Source organism: Salvelinus alpinus, chromosome 3, assembly GCF_045679555.1.
Source record: "Salvelinus alpinus chromosome 3, SLU_Salpinus.1, whole genome shotgun sequence".
Classification (NCBI taxonomy): domain Eukaryota; kingdom Metazoa; phylum Chordata; class Actinopteri; order Salmoniformes; family Salmonidae; genus Salvelinus; species Salvelinus alpinus.
Window position 1 is genome coordinate 25,866,579 of NC_092088.1, and position 25,365 is coordinate 25,891,943.

The 25,365-nt window shown below is 45.1% G+C and overlaps 1 protein-coding gene across 5 annotated transcripts in view; it reads left to right on the forward strand.

Annotated features, from left to right (window-relative positions):
- LOC139570422 (liprin-alpha-3-like) overlaps nucleotides 1-25,365 on the forward strand; it is a 43,027-nt gene that overhangs the window by 14,153 nt on the left and 3,509 nt on the right. For 2 of the 5 annotated variants that reach the window (XM_071392285.1, XM_071392286.1), the window contains 13 exons: nucleotides 216-402; nucleotides 920-1,113; nucleotides 5,558-5,804; nucleotides 11,055-11,194; nucleotides 12,462-12,583; nucleotides 18,094-18,272; nucleotides 18,475-18,675; nucleotides 18,855-18,917; nucleotides 19,437-19,463; nucleotides 22,926-23,101; nucleotides 23,774-23,871; nucleotides 24,715-24,890; nucleotides 25,143-25,211. In XM_071392285.1, coding sequence (XP_071248386.1) covers nucleotides 216-402; nucleotides 920-1,113; nucleotides 5,558-5,804; nucleotides 11,055-11,194; nucleotides 12,462-12,583; nucleotides 18,094-18,272; nucleotides 18,475-18,675; nucleotides 18,855-18,917; nucleotides 19,437-19,463; nucleotides 22,926-23,101; nucleotides 23,774-23,871; nucleotides 24,715-24,890; nucleotides 25,143-25,211 — 1,879 coding nt within the window. The other 3 variants (XM_071392287.1, XM_071392288.1, XM_071392289.1) reach the window with 3 other exon arrangements.

Sequence of the window (25,365 nt, forward strand, 5' to 3'; positions counted from 1 at the left end):
TTTCGTTCTAATGTTGTGAATGTAACGAATAAACCATTGTTGTGATTAAGGATCAAATGTCACAATAACTCAATTTGTTTGAATATTTGAAATATTCTTTCATTAAAAAAGTTAATTTTATTCAGGAAATGGCGGCAATACATTCAGAAAAAATGTGCTACAACGAATAAAGCAATTTTATTTCCTCATCTCATAAAATCTCACAAACTCTGTAGGACGAGCAACGTGAGCTCACTTCCCTCCACCCTTTTTCGAAGATCTCTTCCAGGGAGTGCCTCAGAGCTCCGTTACCCCCAGGGTGGTGGCTCCCTCCCAGCCGGCTACGGCAGCTCCTCCAGTGGCGTGGTGGTCCGGAGGGCACACCGCGGCCGATGGGCTCCCCCCAGGGATGACAGCAACAAGGTGAGGATCTCATCGACTACCTACAGGACTATAGCTCCCTGGTGGCCTGGTTCCATACTGTAAGGGCTATAGCCAACCTCCGAAAAGAAAACAAAAGAAATGGTGCGCACTCTTATGGCTCCAATGCAAAAAAAAGTATAAATACCAACGTTTAGACAGCTATGCTGTCTTCATCAGGGTTTCAACTCCTAACTTCTGTCCCACAACGTACAGTATAGGATCAGGCTAGCTCCCTGGGTGGTGCCTAATGTGTTTTCATTATTTGTGATTGACTGAGTGACCTGTCACTCCTACACACGGGGGCCATTTTGTTTGTGTTGTGACTTGATACGCAAGGATAAAAGTAGCGAACAGCATTCCAAGTCATGTTGGACTGCCTGTAGGGAAAACTTGACGAGGCAACCTTTCATTTAATCATCTCTACTTTTTCCCTTTCGCTTAATTCTCTCATACTTCCTTTCTCTCTGTCTCCCTCCTCTCTCTGTTTCTCTCTCTCTCCTACCCGGTCGCTCTACAGTATGGAGAGTGGGACAGTGGCAACATGCTGGGTCCCGGGTTCGAGGGGGGAGTCGAGGGGGGCTGCTCAGATGACGAGGACGACAGGGAGACCCTGTTTGGCTCGGAGTTGCTCTCGCCCAGCGGACAGACGGACGTACAGACCCTTGCCATCATGCTGCAGGAGCAACTGGAGGCCATCAACAAGGAGATCAAGTAAGTATTCAGCTACACCACGAACAGGAATAATGGGTTTGAGTTCTTAACATACCTAAAAATGCCTCAGAAATAGCAAAGAAGATTTGTGAGGCGGTAAAGAAAAGTAGTGTACGCCACTCCAGGTTCAAACCAGAGCCTGGGGAGCTCTGCCTAACCAGTCAATCACACTACTCTCTCACTTGAGTATCTTAACTAGTTATTTTCTGATGATCTCATTTTGTAGCTTTGGCAAGTATGTGTGCGTTTCCCATCCCAGTTCACTCCTCGCCCTGTAGGTTTTACAGACGCTCCCCACCCTATTCCCGCAACCCTTCTAGTTTAGCGTACCCTGCACGCACAACCCATGTGGAATTCTGGGTCGCTGGTAGCGTTTGGAACTGCCGATCTACGGCCAATAAGGCTGAGTTCATCTCAGCCCATGTTGCCCTTCAGTCCCTACACTTTTTTGTCCCCGACTGAGACGTGGGTTTCCCCAGAGAACACTGCTACTCCAGCTGCTCTCTCGTCGTCTCTGTGTTCTGTCATAGTTCGAGGGTATCTGGTCGTCAGGGTGGTGGCACAAGGCTACTCATTTCTCCTAAGTGGAGATTTTCTCTTCCTCTTTCATCTGTCCATCTCCTCATTTGAATTCCATGCTGTCATTGTTAAGCTTGAGTGGACAAGTGACATTGTTGTCATCTATCGCCCACCAGGTGCCCTTGGAGAGTTCCTCAATGAGATTGACACCATGACAAGCTCATTTCCCGACGATGGCTCACCACTCATTGTACTGGCCGACATTAACCTCCCGACGCCTGACTTCAGTTCATTTCTTTCCACCCGTTTCTTTCCACTCCTGTCCTCTTTTGACCTCACCCTTTCCCGGTCACCTCTCACTCACAAGGCAGGCAATACGCTTGACCTCATCTTCACTAGAGGCTGTTTGTTTACTAATCTCACTGCAACCCCCCATATCTCTGATCACTACTTGATTTCCTCCAACCCTACACACTCAGCCCTCACCCAGATGGTTATCACTGCGTGCTTACAGAACAGGGCTTCGGGCAGCTGAGTGGAAATGGAGGAAAATTAAACTTCCGAAGGACCTATAATCCTCCCAACTCCCTGCTCTCTACCTTCTCCTCCTCTGTATCCGCTGCTAAAGCCACTTTCTATCACTCTACATTTCAAGCTTCTGCCCCCAACCCTGGGAAACTCTTCTCCACTTTCTCCTCCCTCCTCAATCTTCCACCTCCTTGCCCTCCACTTTCTCCTCCCTCCACAATCTTCCACCTCCTTGCCCACCCTCCTGCCTCTCTGCGAACGACTTTGTCAACGACTTTGAAAAAAAGGCTGACGACATCCGTTCCTTTTTCACAAAGCCTACGGATTGGTCCCCCACACGCAGAACTGTGATTAATGATGTCCGGCCGCCCGACAACCTGCCCGCTTGACCCCACCCCCTCCTCCCTTCTCCAGACCATCTCTGGAGACCTTCTCCCATTCCTCACTTCCCTCATCAACTAATCTCTGAACACTGGCTGAGTCCCCTCGGACTTCAAGATGGTCAGAGTCACTCCCCTTCTCAAAAACTACAGACCCGGCCACTCTTCTTTCTTTTCTTTCCAAAACACTTGAACGTGCTGTGCTGTCTCTGACCAAATCTCTCAGAACGATCTTCTTGACCCTAACGGGCTCACTCAACTGAGACCCCTCTCCTCTGTGACACAGAGGCTCTGCGCTCTGGCAAAGCTGACTCTCTCGCCTCTGTTCTCATCCTCGTATATCTATCCGCTGTTATCCATAAGATCATCCTCTCCCCTCTCAGGGTTGGGCGTCTCAGGCTCTGCACACTCCTGGATTGCATCCTACCTGGCAGGTTGCTCCTATCAGTTGGCATGGAGAGGATCTGCATCTGCACCACATGGTCTCACTACTGGCATCCCCCAGGGCTAAGGTCTAGGCCCTCTCCTCTTTACACAATGTCACTCGGCTCTGTCATATCCTCACGTGGTCTCTCCTATCATTGCTATGAGGATGATACTCAATTACTTTCCGCCTTCCCCCTTCTGACACCCAGGTGGCGACACGCATCTCTCTGTGCCTGGCAGACACCTCAGCACCTTAAGCTCAACCTTGACAAACCAGAGCTGCTCTTCCTCCCAGGAAAGGCAAACCCGCTCCAAGACCTGTTCATCACAGTTGACACCTCCACAGTTTTCCCCTCCCAGAGTGCAAAGAAACTTGGTGTGACCCTGGACAACACCCTTGTCGTTCTCTGCAAACATCAAAGCAGTGACTCGCTTCTCCGCACACTCCACTGGCTTCCAGTTGAAGCTCACATCACCTGCAACTGCACCTCCTTACCTTCAGGCTATGCTCAAACCCTATATCCCAATTCGAGCACTCCGTTCCGCCACCTCTGTTCTCTTGGCCCTCCCACCCCTTGGCAGCTCCCTTTCAGCCCAGTCAAAGGCCCTTCTCTGCCGTGGCACCCATTTTTTTTAAACAAAAAATCACTTCTCTTTTCCCAATAGCACTGACTTTGCTGATAAACACTTTGTTGGGGGAAAATGTACTTGACACGATTGTGATGTGTTGTTGTCTCACCTAGCTATCTTAAGATGAATGCACTAATTGTAAGTCGCTCTGGATAAGAGCATCTGCTAAATGACTAAAATGTAAGTGTAGACATAGCTACAATAACAATACAAGTTCCTAGAATAGGTGGATGCTCACACTGCTCACCCAGTGAAGAAGCTGAGACTGGAATAACATTCTGATATTTATTATGGACAACATTTAAAATGATTGTTTTGTTGTTCATCTCATTATTTTTCCTTTACCAATGAAGATAAAATACACAATAGTGTTCCATCCTTGTTGACAATGCCACTGTCAGGCAGGCCCGTAGTGCAGATTAGCATTAGTGCACTCGAGGAACGGGCCGTGACGAAAGTTCAGACTTCTAGGAGAGTCGCGTCAAGGCCACCCACAACGTCCTCATAAGAACGGCAAGACAGAACTCTGTCTGTCAGTCTATGTTAAAACATCAGGAACAATAGCGAAGTGATATGTCCAAGGACTAAACCAAATCAAAATAGGGGGTGCCACAACGACGGGACATAATTACAATAATAACTCCATCTAAAACCCAAACTCGCTCCACTAGTCAAGAAGACACAAGCACACACACACCAGTAATTCTACCACCATCTACCAGTAAGCTACCACAGCAATTCCTGGCCTCGTCTTCTTCAATTATGTTCGCCTCCACACTTCAACACACACAATGTTTGGACAAGCTCACCAGATTCCCAGTAGTCGATGGACCCTGTCGAACTCCCAGTGAGCGTGGTGTTGCGCCTATACGTGCCCACCATCTGCTTCTTTCTGTCTGCTTCTTTCCGTCTGCCTCTCGTCCGTGCTTGCTTCGCCGCTGGTTCTGTTCGATTCGTAGCTAACTGGCTGTGGCTGTTGCGGTAGAGTTTGATGTTGTAACGAGTGCGGGGGGAGAGAGAGAGATGTGTCCTTCCCTCATTATAAGGGGATCCAATCAGGTGCGCCCGTTCAGATAATCAGAGGCAACCTAACATGAGGTTAGGTTCACACAGCAAAGGGGCCGGATAACAGCATGAGATGAACACATTGTATACAAATCACAATAACCCCCTTTTGCCACATATTAAATATCTTCTGTTCCCATTCAATGGGTGATCCTGAGGTCAATTCCACATACAAAAACACATACCTAGAATTGACCTCTGCCTTTGCTTTGTCCAAACCAGGAGTGAATACCGCAGATACAGAATGAAAGACTCACACCTCCTTTGCTTTACTCAATCCAGAGGTTTATTCCACAGGCATATTATTAAGGTGTCCACATCACCAACGAACTATCATGGTCCAAACACACCAAGACAGTTGTGAAGAGGGCACGACAAAACTTTACAAATGACCTCGACTAACCTGTACCCCCGCACATTGACTCGGTACCGGTACCCCCTGTATATAGCCTCGTTATTGTTATGTCATTTTATTGTGTTACTTTTTGGTTAGATTATTATTTTTTTTTTTCACTTGGTTTATTTAGTAAATATTTTCTTACCTCTATTTATTGAACTGCAATGTTGGTTAAGGGCTTGTAAGTAAGCATTTCACAGTAAGGTCTACAGCTGTTGTATTCGGTGCATGTGACAAATACAATTTGATTTAATTTTGATACCACAAACATTTATTCCTCATCTCATTGCGGCTATCATCAGTTTAGGAGTAAAATGCTAAACTGAGTTATGTTCCTCTTTTTGTACCCTCTCCTCTCCTTAACTCCTCTTGCTCTGTTTTCTTCCTCTCTCTTCTCCTTTCCTCCCTTTTCCACTGACCTCCACTCGCTTCCTCCATCTCATCTCTCTTCCTCTCCTCCCCTTTCTCTTGTACTCTCTGTTTCCCCATCTCCTCTCAGGCTGATCCAGGAGGAGAAGGAGAGCACTGAGCTGAGGGCGGAGGAGATTGAGAGCCGGGTGAGCAGCGTGGCCCTGGACTCCTCTCCTCTCCCCCCGTCCTCACTGGGTGGGGGCAGGGACAGCGTGGGCAGGGGCTACATGACCCCCTCCCTCACCTCCTCCACCCTTGCCTCCCCTTCACCCCCCAGCTCTGGACATTCCACCCCCCGACTGCCACATTCGCCTGCCAGAGAATCAGACAGACAGGTACAGTACCTTACAGCTGTGGCTATCTGAGATTGGAAACGTCTTGCATGTCTTCTTGGTTGTGGCAACCCAACGGGTAAGGCTAATTGAAATGACATCATAATGTCAGTTTACAATAAGAACTGGTTGAGATGGTGCTGACGGAGATGGTCGACTTGAGAACAAGATGGATGAGCTTCGTTTGAGAGTTTCCTACCAATGGGATGTGAAAAGTTGTAATATTCTATCCTTTTCAGAAATTTGGCTGATATTTGGTGATTTGGTGATATGGACATAAAACTCAAGTGTTTCTCCATGCCTCGTTTGCGCCTAGACAGCAGACTCGGGCAAAACCAAAGGGGGAGGGGTGTTCCTCCTTGTAAACAACAACTGGTGTGCTGCTTCAAGTGTGAAGGAAGTCACAAGCTTTTGCTCACCTGAACTAGAATACCTTATGGTAAATTGCGTACCTTTTTATCTACCAAGAGAGTTTTCATCTCTAATCATCACTGCTGTCTACAAATGAAATAACTGAAATATTACATTTACATAAGTATTCAGACCCTTTACTCAGTACTTTGTTTAAGTACCTTTGGCAGCAATTAAAGCCCTTGAGTCTTCTTCTGTATGACGCTATATGCTTGGCACACCTGTATTTGGGGAGTTTCTCCCATTCTTCTCTGCAGATTCTCTCAAGCTTTGTCAGGTTGGATGTGGAGCATTGCTGCACAGATATTTTCAGGTTTCTACAGAGATGTTAGATCGGGTTCAAGTCTGGACTCTGACTGGGCCACTCAAGGGCATTCAGAGACTTGTCCCGAAGCCACTCCTGTGTTGTTTTGGCTGTGTGCTTAAGGTCGTTGTCCTGTTGGAAGGTGAACCTTCGCCCCCAGTCTGAGGATCTGAGCACTCTGGAGCAGATTTTCATCAAGGATCTCTCTTTATTTTGCTCCGTTCATCTTTCCCGACTAGTCTCCCAGTCCCTCCCGCAGCATGATGCTGCCTTCAAAACCATGCTTCACCGTAGGGATGGTGCCAGGTTTCCTCCAGATGTGATGCTTGGCATTCAAGCAAAGAGTTCTATCTTGGTTTCATCAGACCAGAGAACCTTGTTTCTCATGGTCTGAGAGTCTTTAAGTGCCTTTTGGCAAAGTCCAAGCGGGCCGTCATGTGCCTTTTACTAAGGAGTGGCTTCCGTCTGGCCACTCTACCACAAAGGCCTGATTGGTGGAGTGCTGCAGAGAAGGTTGTCCTTCTGGAAGGAGCTCTGTCAGAAAGACCATCAGGTTCTTGGTCACCTCCCTGACCAAGGCCCTTCTCCCCCGATTGCTCAGTTTGGCTAGGCGGCCATCCCTAGGAAGAGTGTTGGTGGTTCCAAACTACTTAAATTTAAGAATGATGGAGGCCACTGTGTTCTTGGGGACCTTCAATGTAGCAAAAAAAATGTGGTACCTTTCTCCAGATCTGTTCCGATACAATCCTGTCTCTACGGACAATTCCTTCGACCTCATGGTTTATTTTTTTCTCTGACATGCACTTTCAACTGTGGGACGTTATATAGACAAGTGTGTACCTCGGGCCTACTGAGTGTCGCAGCGCTCTAAGGCGCTCCAAGGCGCTGCTCTAAGGCGCTGCAAGCACATTGCAGTGCTTGAAGCGTCACTACAGCCCCGGGTTCGATCCCAGGCTGATTCACAGCCGGGCGTGATCGGGAGACCCATGAGGTGGCACACAATTGGCTCAGCGTCGTCCAGGTTAGTGGAGGGTTTGGCCGGCCGAGATTTCCTTGTCCTAACACGCTCTAGCAACTCCTTGTGGTGGTACGGGCGCCTGCAAGCTGACTTCGGTCGCCAGTTGTACGATGTATCCTCCAACACATTGGTGCGGCTGGCTTCCGGGTTAAGCGGGCAGTGTGTCAAGAAGCAGTGCAGCTTGGTACGGTCGTGTTTCAGAGGACGCATTGCTCTCGACATTCGCCTATCCTGCGTCAGTACGGGAGTTGCAGCGATGGTACAAGTGTTACGCAGAGCAGCACAGGGGAACCCAAGAGCAGACTCAGACCAGGAAACAGGGATGAATGAACCAAGATATGTATTGCAACACAGGGAGAGAGGAGTGCAGGTCAGACGAAGCTTAGGTGGGTTGTAGGAAACCAGATGTGGAGGCTGAGGTTGGAGTGAGCTGGGTTGAGACAGGGTAAACAGGTCCGGAGGGAAATCCAAGGAAGTGATGGTGAGCTGAATCCAAAACAGGGTAGCAGGGTGGTGAGATGTGGAACAGGAGACGGGTACCAGAGTCAGAGCGGCAAAACTGCAGTGAGAGGATAACAGCGTCAGGCAGGGAAACAGGCATAGCAGGGTAACAGGATCTTGAATAATCATAAAAGGCTAGAAGCATAATACTGACTGAGCAGAGATTATGATCTAGCAGAGTGGAAGTGGCAGGACTGAGTATTTGTAGAGGTCTTGATTATGGAACGGGTTGCAGCTGGTGGGGAACTGCTCTGACTCCAGCACACCTTTCTCCAACCACACACACAGAGAGAAAGGGAATGGGAGAGGGAACTGGGGGAATGGCTACAGGTCAATGAGACACCGGATGTCCACTAGGGGGGGTGGCAGGAGCAGATGTGACAACAAGACTTTAACTACCAATTGGATATCATGAAAAAGGGCTAAAAAGTACCAAATAATAATAATATATATATATATATACTGTGTCTTGCAAAAGTATTCATCCCCTTGGCGTTTTTCCTATGTTGTTGAATTACAACCTGTAATTTACATTGATTTTTATTTGGATTTCATGTAATGGACATACACAAAATAGTCCAAATTGGTGAAGTGAAATGAAAAAATAACTTGTTTAAATAAATTCTAAAAAATGAAAAACGGAAATGTGGTGTGTGCATATGTATTCATCCCTTTGTTATGAAGCCCCTAAATAAGATCTGGTGCAACCAATTACTTTCAGAAGTCACATAATTTGTTAAATAAAGTCCACCTGTGTGCAATCTAAGTGTCACATGATCTGTCACATGATCTCAGTATATCTACACCTGTTCTGAAAGGCTCCAGGGTCTGCAATACAACTAAGCAAGGGGCACCACCAAGCACGCGGCACAGTGAAAACCAAGGAGCTCTCCAAACAGGTCAGGGATAAAGTTGTGGAGAAGTACAGATCAGGGTTGGGTTATAAAAATATCTGAAACTTTGAACATCCCATGGACCACCATTAAATCCATTATTAAAAAATTGAAAGAATATGGCACCACAACAAACCTGCCAAGAGAGGGCCGCCCACCAAAACTCACAGACCAGGCAAGGAGGGCATTAATCAGAGAGACACTCGACCACTGCTACTCTAACTTCCATGATGCATACAAGGCCCTCATTGTACCCCTCCTATAGGCAGAAACTAAAAACAGGAAGCGCTCGTGCTTAGGTTAATCTAATGCTGGTCTGACCAATCGGATTCCACGCTTCAAGATTGCTTCGATCACGTGGACTGGGATATGTTCCAGGTAGCCTCAGACAATAACATTGATGTATACGCGGACTCTGTGATGTTGTACCCACTGTGACTATTAAAACCTTCCCTAACCAGAAACCGTTGATTGGTGGCAGCATTTGCGCAAAACTGAAAGCACCCACCACCACATTTAATCATAGCAAGGCGACTGGAAACATGACCGAATACAAACAGTGTAGTTATTCCCTCCGTAAGGCAGTCAAACAAGCAAAGTGTCAGTATAGAGACAAAGTGGAGTCGCAATTCAACGGCTCAAACACAAGACGTATGTGGCAGGGTCTACAGATAATCGCGGATTACAAAAACAAACTGCCCCGTCCCGGACAACGACGTCTTGCTCCCAGACAAATTAAACAACTTCTTTGCGCGCTTTGAGAACAATACAGTGCCACTGACACGGCCTGCTACCAAATACTGTGGGCTCTACTTCTCCGTGGCCGATGTGAGTAAAACATTTAAACGTGTTAACCCTCGCAAGGCTGCAGCCCCAGACGGCATCCCTAGCGGCGTCCTCAGAGTATGCGCAGACCAGCTGGCTGAAGTGTTTACGGACATATTCAATCAATCCCTATCCCAGTCTGCTGTCCCCACATGCTTCAAGATGGCAACCATTGTTCCTGTTCCCAAGAAAGCTAAGGTAACTGAACTAAATGACTAAACGACGAGACAGCCTACAGGGAGGAGGTGAGGGCCCTCGGAGTGTGATGTCAGGAAAATAACCTCGCACTCAATGTCAGCAAAACAAAAAAGATGATCGTTGACTTCAGGAAACAGCAAAGGGAGCGCCCCCCTATCCACATCGACAGGACAGCAGTGAAGAAGGTGGAAAGTTTTAAGTTCCTCGGTGTACATATCACCGACAAACTGAAATGGTCCATGCACACAGACAGTGTGGTGAAGATGGTGAAAAAATTTGGCTTGTCACCGAAAACCCTCACTAACTTTTACAGGTGCACAATTGAGAGCATCCTGTCGGGCTGTATCACCGCCCACAACCGCACGGCTCTCCAGAGGGTGGTGCAGTCTGCACAACGCATCACCGGGGGCAAACTACCTGCCCTCCAGGACACCTATAACACCTGATGTCACAGGAAGGCAAAAAAGATAATTAAGGACAACAACCACCCGGGCCACTACCTGTTCACCCCGCTTCCATCCAGAAGGCGAGATCAGTACAGGTGCATCAATGCTGGGACAGAGAGATTGAAAAACAGCTTCTATCTCAATGCCATCCGATTGTTAAACAGCCACCACTAACACAGAAAGGCAGCTGCCTACCTACAGACTTGATATCATTGGCCACTTTAATAGATGGAACACTAGTTACTTTAATTATGCCACTTTAAGACTGTTTACATATCTCACATTACTCATCTCATATGTGTATACTGTATACTGTATCCTTCACTATCTATTCTTTACTATCTATTGCATCTTAGCCGCTCTGTTACTGCTCATCCATATATTTTATACTTATATATTCTCATCCCATTCCTTTACTAGATTGTGTGTATTAAGTTTTGTGGAATTTGTTAGATATTAGGTTTTGTTGTGGAATTGTTAGATATTACCTGTTAGATACTGCTGCACTGTCAGATCTAGAAGCATAAGCATTTCGCTACACTCGCAATAATATCTGCCAGCCATATGTATGTGACCAAGACAATTTGATTTGATTTGGGATTTGATTCAAATAGTTGTCTACAGTGACTCAATTGAACTGATTGTCTGTCAATACAGAACAGCAAAGAGGGCGACGACTGCCGGGCGCTAGCCTTGATTGACTCCACCCCTCCTCCGATTCCTCGTGCTCTGCGATTGGATAGAATGACTCACACACACCCAGGGGCTGGGCTGGATGATCACCGCGAATTCCGCAGGTACAGTTATTACTTTAGTCAACATTGAGACAATGTGTGTTTGCTGGGAAGCTAGGTAATGGAAAGTATATGACTCCTTATTGAAATGAAGGTTGAATAAAATAAAATCTAAAATATATTAATGCCAATAGAATGGATATAAAGTAGACTAGATTACCAACTATTTCAGTGACCATCATGTATAATGAACAAAAATATAAACGCAACATGTAAAGTGTTAGTGAGCATTTCTCCTTTGCCAAGATACTACATCAACCTGACAGGTGTCACATATCAAGAAGCTGATTAAACAGCGTGATCATTACACAGATGCACCTTGTGCTGGGGACAATAAAAGTCCACTCTAAAATGTGCAGTTTTGTCACACAATGCCACTGATGTGTCAAGTTTTGATGAAGTGTGCAATTGGCATGCTGACTGCAGGAATGTCCACCAGAGCTGTTGCCAGATAATTTAATGTTCATTTCTCTACCATAAGCCGCCTCCAACGTCGTTTTAGAGAGTTTGCCAGTACGTCCAACCGGCCTCACAACCGCAGACCACGTTTATGCGTCGTGTGGGCGAGCAGTTTGCTGATGTCAACGTTGTCAACAGAGTGCCCAATCGTGGCGTTGGGGTTATGGTATGGGTAGGCATAAGTTACGGACAACCAACACAATTGCATTATATCGATGGCAATATGAATGCACAGAGTATACCCTGATGAGATCCTGAGGCCCATTGTCGTGCCATTCATCCGCCCCCCATCACCTCACATTTCAACATGATAATTTACAGCCCCAAGCCGCAAGGATCTGTACACATTTCCTGGAAGCTGAAAATGTTCCAGTTCTTCCATGGCCTGCATACTCACCAGACATGTCAACAATTGAGCTGTTTGGTATACTCGGGATCGACGTGTATGACAGAGTGTTCTAGTTCCCGCCAATATTCAGCAACTGCGCGCAGCCATTGAAGAGGAGTTGAACAACATTCCACAGGCCACAATCAACAGCCTGATCAACTCTATGCGAAGGAGATGAGTTGCACTGCATGAGGCAAATGGTGGTCACACCAGATACTGACTGGTTTTTCTGATCCACGCCCCTACCTTTTTTTAAAGGTATCTGTGACCAACAGATGCATATCTGTATTCCCTGTCGTGAAATCCATAGATTAGTGCCTAATGAATTTATTTCAATTGCCTGATTTCCTTATATGAGATATTTGAAATGGTTGCATTTTTTTGTTCACCAGTGATGTTCTGTGATTAATTTGCAACCCCCAGTAGTCAGGACTCTCTCCACAAAGCCAGCAAGAAGAAGAGCATCAAGTCCTCCATTGGACGCCTGTTTGGGAAGAAAGAGAAGGGGAGGATCGGAGGACCTGGGAGTCAGTCTGCCTCTCTGGGTAAGTCAATATAGAGAGTTGACCACAGTGGTGGAAAAAGTACTAAATTGTCATACTTGAGTAAAAGTAAAGATACCTTAATAGAAAATAACTCAAGTAAAAGTAAAAGTCACTCAGTAAAATACTACTTGAGTAAAAGTCTAAAAGTATTTGTTTTTAAAAATACTTAAGTATCAAAAGTAAATGGAATTGCTAAAATGTACTTAAGTATCAAATAATTTCAAATACCTTATATTAAGCAAACCAGACAGCACAATTTTTTAAATATTTTTTTAACACTCAAACATAATTTCCAAACGAAGCATTTGTATTTAGTGAGTCTGCCAGATCAGATGCAGTAGGGATGACCAGCGATGTTCTCTTGATAAGTGTGTGAATTGGACAATTTTCCTGTCAAAATGTATCTAGTACTTTTGGGTGTCAGGGAAAATGTATGGAGTAAAAAATACAAAATGTTCTTTCGAAATGTAGTGAAGTAAAAGTAGCCAAAAATTTTAATAGTAAAGTAAAGTACAGATACCCTCCAAAAATACATAAGTAGTACTTTAAAGTATTTTTCCTTAAGTACTTTTCACCACCGGTTGACCGTGTGTGGGGTGTGAGGGTTAGAAACAATGTAAGGTCGCCTGTATTTTGCACACAAACTGTTTACTTATAGAGTATACACTAATATACCCTAAGTATACAAAACATTAAGGACACCTTCTCTTTCCATGACATATACTGACCATATCACGTTTTAGGGAAGACCCAGATGCAGACAGTGTCGAAGTAACAAAAGTTTATTACTAGAACAGGGGGTAGGCAAAACGACAGGTCAAGGGCAGGCAGAGGTCGGTAATCCAGATCAGAGTCCAAAAGGTACAGAACGGCAGGCAATCTCAGGGTCAGGAAACAGGAGACAAAAGGCTGTGAGACATGGGTTTGATTCTAGACACATGAAAAGTGATGTATACGGAGGGTACAGGGCAACAGAAGACGAACAGCAGAGGGGCTAATGACCTTGGAGATGGGGAAAGGGCCGATATACCGTGGAGAAAGTTTGCGGGACTCCACACGGAGGGGGCAGATCCCGGGTGGACAGCCATACCTTATGCCCAAGACAATGCCAGGGTCCGGTGGCGGTCCGCTTGTCGTCGATATCTGGAGGTGGTCTTGAGAAGGGCCGACCGGGCTCTCCTCCAGGTACAACGACAGCGGCGGACAAACATCTGGGCTGAAGGTATGCCGAACTCTTCCTCTTGCTCAGGGAAGAGCGGAGTCTGATAAACCAGGGAACATTCAAAGGGCGAGAGACCCGTGGCAGAGCAAGGAAGTGTGTTGCAGGGGTATTCGACCCACACTAGTTGCTGGCTCCAGGTGGTGGGGTTGGAGGAGAGCAGGCAGCGAAGAGTCGTCTCCAGGTCTTGGTTGGCTCCCTCCGACTGGCCATTGGACTGGGGATGGAACCTGGAGGACAGGCTGGCCGACGACCCAATGAGTGTGCAGAATGCCATCCACAACCGGGACGAGAACTGAGGATCCCGATCAGAGACCATGTCCACTGGGAGTCCATGGATCCGGAAGATGTGCTACACCATGAGCTGGACCGTCTCTTTGGCAGAGGGTAGCTTGGGGAGAGGAATGAATTGGGCGGCTTTGGAAAACCGGTCCACTACTGTCGGGATGTCGGGATTGCCATCAGACGGAGGGAGACCCGTGACAAATGTGTGAGACCAGGGACAGTGAGGGACAGGCAGAGGTTGAAGGAGACCAGCCAGTGCTTGCCGAGGAGTCTTGTTCGGTGCACAGATCGTGCATGTGTCAACAAACGTGGAGATGTCAGGAACTATGATAGGCGTCGCACAAAAGAGTTGACGCACAAAGGCCAGGGTCCGATGGGAACCCGAGTGGCAGGCAAGCCTGGAGGAGTGGACCGCGTCAGGAAAAACATCAGTCTATCTCGCAGTCATAGGGTCGGTGGGGTCGGTGGCCCGGGCCTTACTGAACACCTCCCGGAGGTCCTGGTACTCCGCGGGAATGGTGGAGAGGTCCGGGGCAACTTCCGAGCCCCCAGGAAGATGTCCTGGGTCAGGCTGCGCTGACTCCAGGCAATGAGTGTGGCAAAACGGGCTCCAGCCCATGATGGCACTTGCTGGAGCCAAGAGAATCCCAATACCAACGGAACCTGATAAGACTTAATGAGCAGGAATTGGATCGTCTTGCTGTGGTGCCCTGATACACGTAGGTTGATAGGGGTGGTATTGTGGATGACCTGGCCTATAGAGCGCCCGTCCAAATCAAATCAAATGTATTTATAAAGCCCTTCTTATATCAGCTGATATCTCAAAGTGCTGTACAGAAACCCAGCCTAAAACCCCAAGCAGCAAGCAATGCAGGTGTAGAATCACGGTGGCTAGTAAAAACTCCCTAGAAAGGCCAGAACCTAGGAAGAAACCTAGAGAGGAACCAGGCTATGAGGGGTGGCCAGTCCTCTTCTGGCTGTGCCGGGTGGAGATTATAACAGAAAATGGCCAAGATGTTCAATTGTTCATAGATGACCAGCAGGGTGGGGATGCCCAGCTCGGACACCAGGGTAGCGTCCATAAAGCTCTCATCGGCCCCAGAGTCGATGAGTACCCGGAGAGATTTCGACTGGCATGAAAAGGGGTGTGAGTCAGGGAGAACAAAAGTTCTCCGTATGGCCCACCAGAGTGCTCGCTCCTACTGGTGAACCTGGTATTTTAGTGGACAGGTGGAGACAAAATGACCAGTTTTCCCGCAATACAGACAACTCTTAGTGTGAAATCTGTATAGTCATTCGGCTGGAGACAGCCTAGCTCTGCCTAGTTGCATTGGCTCGGGAAGAGGTGAATCGGCAGACTTCGTAGAACTCGGGTAGCCTCGTGTTCTCTCGGTAACGGAGCCATTGGGGACCTCAGGGATGCCTCGGAGGCGAGGTGGAATCCTTGGGCGGGCGAGTGAAATCGAATCTCCTCTCCTTCCTTCGTTCCCGTAGTTGCCCATCGATCTGAATGGTCAAGGCGATGAGCGAGTCGAGATCCATCAGTAAGCTTGTCCTTTACTTCCTCCGATACTCCGTGCAGGGACATGTCGAAAAGTGCTTCCAGGTTCCAGGAACTCTCAGCTGTCAACGTGGGGAAATCCACCGCATAGTCTACCACACTGCGGGAGTCTTGCCGAAGCTGGAGTAACTTCTGGGCAGCCGCTCTCCCGGACAATGGAGCATCGAAAACTTCCTTTACCTCCGCCGCGAACTCCTCCAGACTGAAGCATACGGCCAACTGTTGTTCCCATACTGCCATAGCCCAGAGGTCAATAATCCAGTGTGGTGTGACAAGGTACAGAATGGCAGGCAGGCTCAGGGTCAGGGCAAGCAGAATGGTCAAAACCAGGAACTAGAAACAGACAGGAGCAAGGGGAAAAACGCTGGTAGGCTTGACGAACAAAACTAACTGGCAACAGAGAACATAGGTATAAATACATTGGGGATAATGGGGAAGATGGGCGACACCTGGAGGGGGTGGAGACAAGCACAAAGACAGGTGAAACAGATCAGGGTGTGACAGGCCAGGGGATTTCTGCCCTGTCAAAAAGAAAAAACGGAAAAGTGGTGTGTGCATATGTATTCATCCCCTTTGCTATGAAGCCCCTCTGGTGCAACCAATTACCTTCAGAAGTCACATAATTACGTAAATAAAGTTCACCTGTGTGCAATCTAAGTGTCACATGAATTGTCACATGATCTCAGTATATATATAGCTGTTCTGAAAGGCCCCAGAGTCTGCAACACCACTAAGCAAGGGGCACCACCAAGCAAGCGGCACCGTGAAAACCAAGGAGCTCTCCAAACAGGTCAGGGATAAAGTTGTGGTATAAAAAAATATCCAAAACTTTGAACATCCCACAGAGCACCATTAAATCCATTATTAAAAATGGAAAGAATATGGCACAACAAACCTGCCAAGAGAGGGCCGCCCACCAAAACTCACGGACCCAGCAAGGAGGGCATTAATCAGAGAGGCAACAAAGAGACAAAAGATAACCCTGAAGGAGCTGCAAAGCTCCACAGCAGAGATTGGAGTATCTGTCCATAGGACCACTTTAAGCTGTACACTCCACAGAGCTGGGCTTTACGGAAGTGGCCAGAAAAAAAGCCATTGCTTAATTAAAGAAAAAAATTATTAAACACGTTTGGTGTTTGCCAAAAGGCATGTGGGAGACTCCACAAACATATGGAAGAAGGTACTCTGGTTAGATGAGACTAAAATGTAGCTTTTTGGCCATTAACCTCTCTGGGATATGTGGGACGGTAGCGTCCCACCTGGCCAACATCCAGTGAAAATGCAGAGCGCCAAATTCAAATAAATTACTATAAAAATTTTACTTTCATGAAATCACACATTCAATATACCAAATTAAAACTACACTTGTTGTGAATCCAGCCAACGTGTCAGATTTCAAAAATGCTTTACGGCGAAAGCAAACAATGCTATTATCTGAGGATAGCACCCCAGCTAACAATCACAGACCATCCTATTTCAACCCTCCTGGCGCGACACAAAACGTAGAAATAAAGATATAATTCATGCCTTACCTTTGACGAGCTTCTTCTATTGGCACTCCAATATGTCCCATAAACATCACAAATGGTCCTTTTGTTCGATTAATTCCGTCGATATATATCCAAAATGTCAATTTATTTGGTGCGTTTGATCCAGAAAAACACCAGTTCCAACTTGCACAATGTGACTACAAAATATCTCAAAAGTTACCTGTATGCTTTGTCCAAACATTTCAAACAACTTTTGTAATACAACTTTAGGTATTTTCTAATGTAAATAATCGATAAAATTGAAGACGGGATGATCTGTGTTCAATACCGGAGGAAAACAATGTGTAGCATGCTTTCTGGTCACGCGCCTCTAACAAACAGTACACTTCACTGGAGCCTCATTCTGAACATGGCTACTTCTTCATTCCTCAAAGGAAAAACCTCAACCAATTTCTAAAGACTGTTGACATCCATCCAGCGATAGGAACTGCAGGAAGGTCCCTTAGGTAAATGGGCAAAACAAAATATTTAAGTGCCTTTGAATGGGGTATGGTAGTCAGTGCCACCGGTTTGTGTCAAGAACTGCAATGCTGCTGAGTTTTTCACACTCAAGAGTTTCCCGTGTGTATCAAGAATGGTCCACTACTCAAAGGACATCCAGCCAACTTGACACAACTGTGGGAAGCATTGGAGTCAACATAGGCCAGCATCCCTGTGGAACGCTTTCAACACATTGTAGAGTCCATGCCCCGACTAATTGAGGTTCAACTCAATATTAGGAATGTGTTCCTAATGTTTGGTATACTCAGTGTACACTGTTATACTCAATATTTCTTTAAATAATCAACCAGGGTAGCATTTTTCTATGTTTTTAAAAGAAAAACAAATGATTTATGGCAAGACAGATTGTCCAGTAATCATGGGGAGTAGTTTCTCACATGACCTTTGACCTCAGCCTCCACACCTTCTGATGACCTGGGCTCAGCTGACCCCCTGGGCCTGGCCAAGATGGGAACTGGCACCGTGGAGAAAGATCGCCGCAGCAAGAAGAAGCACGACCTGCTAGAAGAAGCTTGTCGCCAGGGTCTTCCCTTCGCTTCATGGGATGGCCCCACGGTGGTTACATGGCTTGAGGTATGTCGTCTCATTGGTTAACTATCTGGGAGGAAATCATGTGCATTGTTTTACCTGAAGGTGCTCCATCTTACTATGAATGAATCTGAATAATGTACTGTACATGATGAACATATTAAATTCATCCTTATTGGCAGGGAATATTTTTGTAAATATTCCCAAAGCAGATTCATCTTCTCCCTCCTTTTCCTCTTCCTCTTAGTTGTGGGTGGGCATGCCCGCCTGGTATGTGGCAGCATGTCGTGCCAATGTGAAGAGCGGTGCCATCATGGCCAACCTGTCGGACACAGAGATCCAGCGGGAGATTGGCATCAGTAACCCCCTGCACCGCCTCAAACTGCGCCTGGCCATCCAGGAGATGGTGTCCCTCACCAGCCCCTCGGCACCGGCCAGCACACGCTCCGTAAGTGTTACAGCATATACACTCACAAACACGCACACAAACATTAGCATATGTTCAGTAACATACTTGCCACACATATAGAAGTTTGAATAAGTCTGAGTGGCAAATGTATGCAAAATGTAATCATATCCTTATTCTTTCCCCATCTGAATCTCAAATTGTCCTCGATGACATCACAGTCGACCAGTGATATATGGATGACTCATGCCGAAATGGAGTCACTGACCGCTGCCATAAAACCAGTAAGTTGTTTTGCCTATCTCTCTCTTTTTATATTTGCTTTGAGTTCTCCTACACACTCTCTTATTTCAAAGGTGATTTAATCTATGTTTGACCAATTAAGACATCCCGAGACCTTCGCGCCACTCAATTATCTAACAATATTCTATTAATTCCTAACTGTATAAGAATTGATGGTACACATCCAACTTGCTTGAAATCAACAAGCGACTTGAGACTATGCTGAATGAAATTCCATTTACAATTTGTTTTCCTTTTCTTTGTCTCTGATTAGGCATGTGTCGCTGCACCTTTTCCCCCACTACTCCCCCCAAATTCTCTTTGAGTATAGTGTTTCTCCAACTAATTTTCATTCACTAACAAACTATTCCTCCTTCTGCCCTTCCTTCCTTACAACTTTTCTTCTCCATAACGCCTCCTGTCATTTACCGTAAAAACACGTCCTGGCAATCGTTCCTTTTCCCTCTCCCTCCACCTCTATCCCTTTCTCTCTCTATCCCTTTCCTTTGCCTCCACTGAAGGAAGTGAAGGAGTTCAGCTGGGACCAGGTGAGATATTATTGTAGTTTTTGCCATGAATATTATTGTCATGAACAGGAAATTAAATCAATGATAACACATTGCAAACAGACCATAAATCCGATACAGCAATTTGGGCATTTTCCTTCGATTTTGATCAATACTTTTACAGACTTTTTGTCCACTTCATAATAAAGTATAGACTATACTCAGGACTAGGATTGAGGTTAACTCTATCTATCTACAGTACCAGTCAAAAGTTTGGACACACCTACTCATTCAAGGGTTTTTCTTTATTTTTACTATTTTCTACATTGTATAATAATAGTGAAGACATCACAACTATGAAATAACGCATATAGAATCATGTAGTAACCAAAAAAGTGTTAAACCAATCAAAATATATGTTATATTTTAGATTCTTCAAAGTAGCCACCATTTTCCTTGATGACAGCTTTGCACACTCTTGACATTCTCTCAACCAGCTTCACGAGGAATGCTTTTCCAACAGTCTTGAAGGAGTTCCCACATATGCTGAGCACTTGTTGGCTGCTTTTCTTTCACACAGCAGTACAACTCATCCCAAACCATCTCAATTGGGTTGAGGTCGGGTGATTGTGGAGGCCAGATCATCTGAAGCAACAATCCATCACTCTCCTTCTTGGTCAAATAGCCCTTGGAGGTGTGTTTTGGGTTATTGTCCTGTTGAAAAACAAATTATAGTCCCATTTAGCCCAAACCAGATGGGATGGCGTATCACTGCAGAATGCTGTGGTAGCCATGCTGGTTATGTGTACCTTGAATTCTAAATAAATCACTGACAGTGTCACCAGCAAAGCACCATCATACCTCGTCCTCCATGCTTCACGGTAGGAACCACACATGTGGATATCATCCGTTCACCTATTCTGCGTCTCAAAGACACGACGGCTGGAACCAAAGATCTTAAATTTGGACTCATCGGACCAAAGGACAGATTTCCACTGGTCTAATGTCCATTGCTCGTGTTTTTGGGCCAAAGCAAGTCTCTTCTTATTATTGGTGTCCTTTAGTAGTGGTTTCTTTGCAGCAATTCGACCATGAAGGCCTGATTCACACAGTCTCCTCTGAACAGTTGATGTTGAGATGTACAGTTGAAGTCGGAAGTTTACATACACTTAGGTTGGAGTCATTAAAACTTGTTTTTCAACCACTCCACAAATTTCTTGTTAATAAACTAGAGTTTTGGCAAGTCGGTTAGGACATCTACTTTTTGCATGACACAAGTAATTTGTCATAAAAACTGTTTACAGACAGATTATTTCACTTATAATTCACTATATCACAATTCCTGTGGGTCAGAAGTTTACATACACTAATTTGACTGTGCCTTTAAACAGCTTGGAAAATTCCCCAAAATTATGTCATGGCTTTAGAAGCTTCTGATAGGCTAATTGACATCATTTGAGTCAATTGGAGGTGTACCTGTGGATGTATTTCAAGGCCTACCTTCAAACTCAGTGCCTCTTTGCTTGACATCATGGGAAAATCAAAAGAAATCAGCCAAGACCTCAGAAAAATAATTGTAGACCTCCACAAGTCTGTTTCATCCTTGGGAACAATTCCCAAACGCCCGAAGGTACCCCTTTCATCTGTACAAACAATAGTATGCAAGTATAAACACCATAGGACCACGCAGCCGTCATACCGCTCAGGAAGGAGACGCATTCTGTCTCCTAGAGATGAACGTACTTTGGTGCAAAAAGTGCAAATCAATCCCAGAACAACAGCAAAGGACCTGTGAAGATGCTGGAGGAAACGGGTACAAAAGTATATATATCCACAGTAAAACGAGTCCTATATCAACATAACCTGAAAGGAAGAAGCCACTGCTCCAAAACCGCCATAAAAAAGCCAGACTACGGTTTGCAACTGCACATGTGGACGTAGATTTTTGGAGAAATGTCCCGTGCTCTGATGAAATAAAAATAGAACTGTTTGGCCGTAATGACCATCGTTATGTTTGGAGGAAAAATGGGGAGGCTTGCAAGCCGAAGAACACCATCCCAACCATGAAGAAAGAGGGTGGCAGCATCATGTTGTGGGGGTGCTTTTCTGCAGGAGGGACTGGTGCACTTCCCAAAATAGATGGCATAATGAGGGAGGAAACTTATGTGGATATATTGAAGCAACATCTCAAGACATCAGTCAGGAAGTTAAAGCTTGGTCGCAAATGGGTCTTTCAAATGGACAATGACCCCAAGCATACTTCCAAAGTTGTGGAAAAATGGCTTAAGGACAACAAAGTCAAGGTATTGGAGTGGCCATCACAAAGCCCCGACCTCAATCCAATAGAAAATGTGTGGGCAGAACTGAAAATGCGTGTGCGAGCAAGGAGGCCTACAAACCTGACTCAGTTACACCAGCTCTGTCAGGAGGAGTGGGACAAAATTCACCCAACTTATTGTGGGAAGCTTGTGGAAGGTTACCCAAAACATTTGATCCAAGTTAAACAATTTAAAGGCAATGCTACCAAATGCGAAATGAGTGTATGTAAACTTCTGACCCACTGGGAATGTGATGAAAGAAATTAAAGCTGAAATAAATCATTCTCTCTACTATTATTCTGACATTTCACATTCTTAAAATAAAATGGTGATCCTAACTGACCTAAGACAGGGAATATTTACTAGGATGAAATGTCAGGAATTGTGAAAAACTGAGTTTTAATGTATTTGGCTAAGGTGTATGTAAACTTCCGACTTCAACTGTATCTGTTAATTGAACTCTGTGAAGCATTTATTTGGGCTGCAATCTAAGGTGCAGTTACAGTAACTCTAATGAATGTATCCTCTGCAGCAGAGGTAACTCTGGGTCTTCCTTTCCTGTGGGGGTCCTAATGAGAGACAGTTTCATCATAGTGCTTGATGGTTTTTGCGACTTTCAAAGTTCTTGAAATTTTCCAGATTGACTGACTTTCATGTCTTAAAACGACCGTCCATCATTACTTAATTTTTTTGAGCTGTTTTTGCCATTATATGGACTTGGTCTTTTACCTTGTCACAACACAACTGATTGGCTCAAACGCATCAAGGAGGAAAGAAATTACACAAATGAACTTGTAACAAGGCACACCTGTTAATTGAAATGCATTCCAGGTGACTACCTCACGAAGCTGGTTGAGAGAATGCCAAGAGTGTGCAAGGCTGTCATCAAGGCAAAGGGTGGCTACTTTGAAGAATCTCAAATTTATAATATATTTTGATTTGTTTAACACTTTTTTTGCTTACTACATGATTCCATATGTGTTATTTCATAGTTTTGATGTCTTCACTATTATTCTACAATGAAAATAGTAAAAGTAAAGAAAAACCCTTGAATGAGTAGGTGTGTCCAAACTTTTGACTGGTACTGTATCTCACATGAGATTTTGGAAGGATATTTTGAACATTTAAATAAACTGTCTCTCAGTGGACATTGATTCTCTCTCCCTCTCTCTCTTCCCCTATCTAGATCCTTGCCTATGGGGACATGAACCATGAGTGGGTAGGGAATGAGTGGCTGCCCAGCCTGGGTCTGCCCCAGTACCGCTCCTACTTCATGGAGTCCCTGGTGGACGCTCGCATGCTGGACCACCTCACCAAGAAGGAGCTTAGGGGACAGCTCAAAATGGTGGACAGCTTCCACAGGTTGGATTCAAATCATTTCAATCAATATTTAGTGTCATCAAAAGGCAATCTGTGTATGGAAGCAGATTCATGCCAAAAATGTTGGTATGGATTCGGCACAAATCTGTTTCCTTAATTTGTGTGCCGCATGAAAACACCAAAGCAAATACCGGATCATTGTCTAGTGTCCTCTGCTTAGTTACAAATTTCTACCGATGGTTTTTCCCATGTATTTCTTATCAACATTTCTTTCATTCCTCTTCTCTGTTCAAGAGTTATTTTTTCTCTCTTTTCTTCTCCACTTTAGTTTGTCTGCATCAGGATTTTACAGCAGTTGTGTCGTTGGTTGTGAGGACATTGACAGTAACACTATCTCTTTCTCTCTCTTTCTCACCCTCTCTTTCTCTCTCTTTCTCACCCTCTCTTTCTCACCCTCTCTTTCTCTCTCTTTCTCACCTTCTCTTTCTCTCTCTTTCTCACCCTCTCTTTCTCACCCTCTCTTTCTCTCTCTTTCTCACCCTCTCTTTCTCTCTCTTTCTCACCCTCTCTTCACTCTCTTTCTCTCTCTTTCTCACCCTCTCTTTCTCTCTCTTTCTCACCCTCTCTTTCTCTCCCTCTCTTTCTTTCTCTTTCTCACCCTCTCTTTCTCACCCTCTCTCTCTCTCTCTTTCACCCTCTCTCTCTCTCTCTCAGGGTAAGTCTGCATTATGGCATCATGTGCTTGAAGCGTTTGAACTACGACAGGAAGGAGCTTGAAAGGAGGAGGGATGAGAGCCAACATCAGAACCAAGGTGAGAATACTGCACACGGGTCACTTGAGCCGTAATATATTTCGGGGCTCGTCTGGGATTTGGATTTTGATATCGCAAATGAATGTTGTATGGCAAACGATTCTATTGTTTCTGTCTCTCAAATGCTCTTTTTCACTGTATTAGCTGTTTCGCTGTATTAGCTGTTTCGCTGTATTAGCTGTTTCGCTGTATTAGCTGTTTCGCTGTATTAGATGTTTCACTGTATTAGATGTTTCACTGTATTAGATGTTTCACTGTATTAGATGTTTCACTGTATTAGATGTTTCACTGTATTAGCTGTTTCGCTGTATTAGATGTTTCACTGTATTAGATGTTTCACTGTATTAGATGTTTCACTGTATTAGATGTTTCACTGTATTAGATGTTTCACTGTATTAGATGTTTCACTGTATTAGATGTTTCACTGTATTAGATGTTTCACTGTATTAGCTGTTTCGCTGTATTAGATGTTTCACTGTATTAGATGTTTCACTGTATTAGATGTTTCACTGTATTAGATGTTTCACTGTATTAGATGTTTCACTGTATTAGATGTTTCACTGTATTAGATGTTTCACTGTATTAGATGTTTCACTGTATTAGATGTTTCACTGTATTAGATGTTTCGCTGTATTAGCTGTTTCGCTGTATTAGATGTTTCACTGTATTAGATGTTTCACTGTATTAGATGTTTCACTGTATTAGATGTTTCACTGTATTAGATGTTTCACTGTATTAGATGTTTCGCTGTATTAGATGTTTCGCTGTATTAGATGTTTCACTGTATTAGATGTTTCACTGTATTAGATGTTTCACTGTATTAGCTTTCTGCCCCCTCCGTAGATGTGATGGTATGGTCCAATGAGCGAGTGATGTGTTGGGTCCAGGCCATTGGGCTAAAGGAGTTTGCAGATAACCTCACAGAGAGTGGGGTACACGGGGCCCTCCTAGCCCTGGACGACACGTTTGACTACACTGACCTTGCCCTGCTCCTCCAGATACCCAATCAGAACACACAGGTACCTGAACTTAGACGTCCGGTCAGAACATGCGGGTACTCACCACTATGCTAGAAAGTCCGAGCACATGCGCTCAATTCTACTATCGTAGTCTAATCACAACAACCCTCATTCACCACAATCACCCAACCTACTTAATTTCCCTTACCTGCAACTGTTTGGTCATTACATTTTAATCAAGATAATCTTAATCATGAAATCCCCTTGATGATCTTAATTAGAATCTTAAAACACTCATTATTTCTCTCCCAGGCGAGGCAGATGCTGGAGAAGGAGTACAATGCCCTCATCTCCATGGGAACTGAGAGAAGACCAGATGAGGTAAAACGCATTTTAAAAATTGAGTTGGTTACTTAAGGCTATTGCTCATAAAGATAAGCAATTTTTTCAAGATAGGCAGTTTGTTTCAACCAACATTAACTGTTTGGGGGGGGTGCTTATATTTGTCCTGTCACACACAAGATGTGTAATGGGA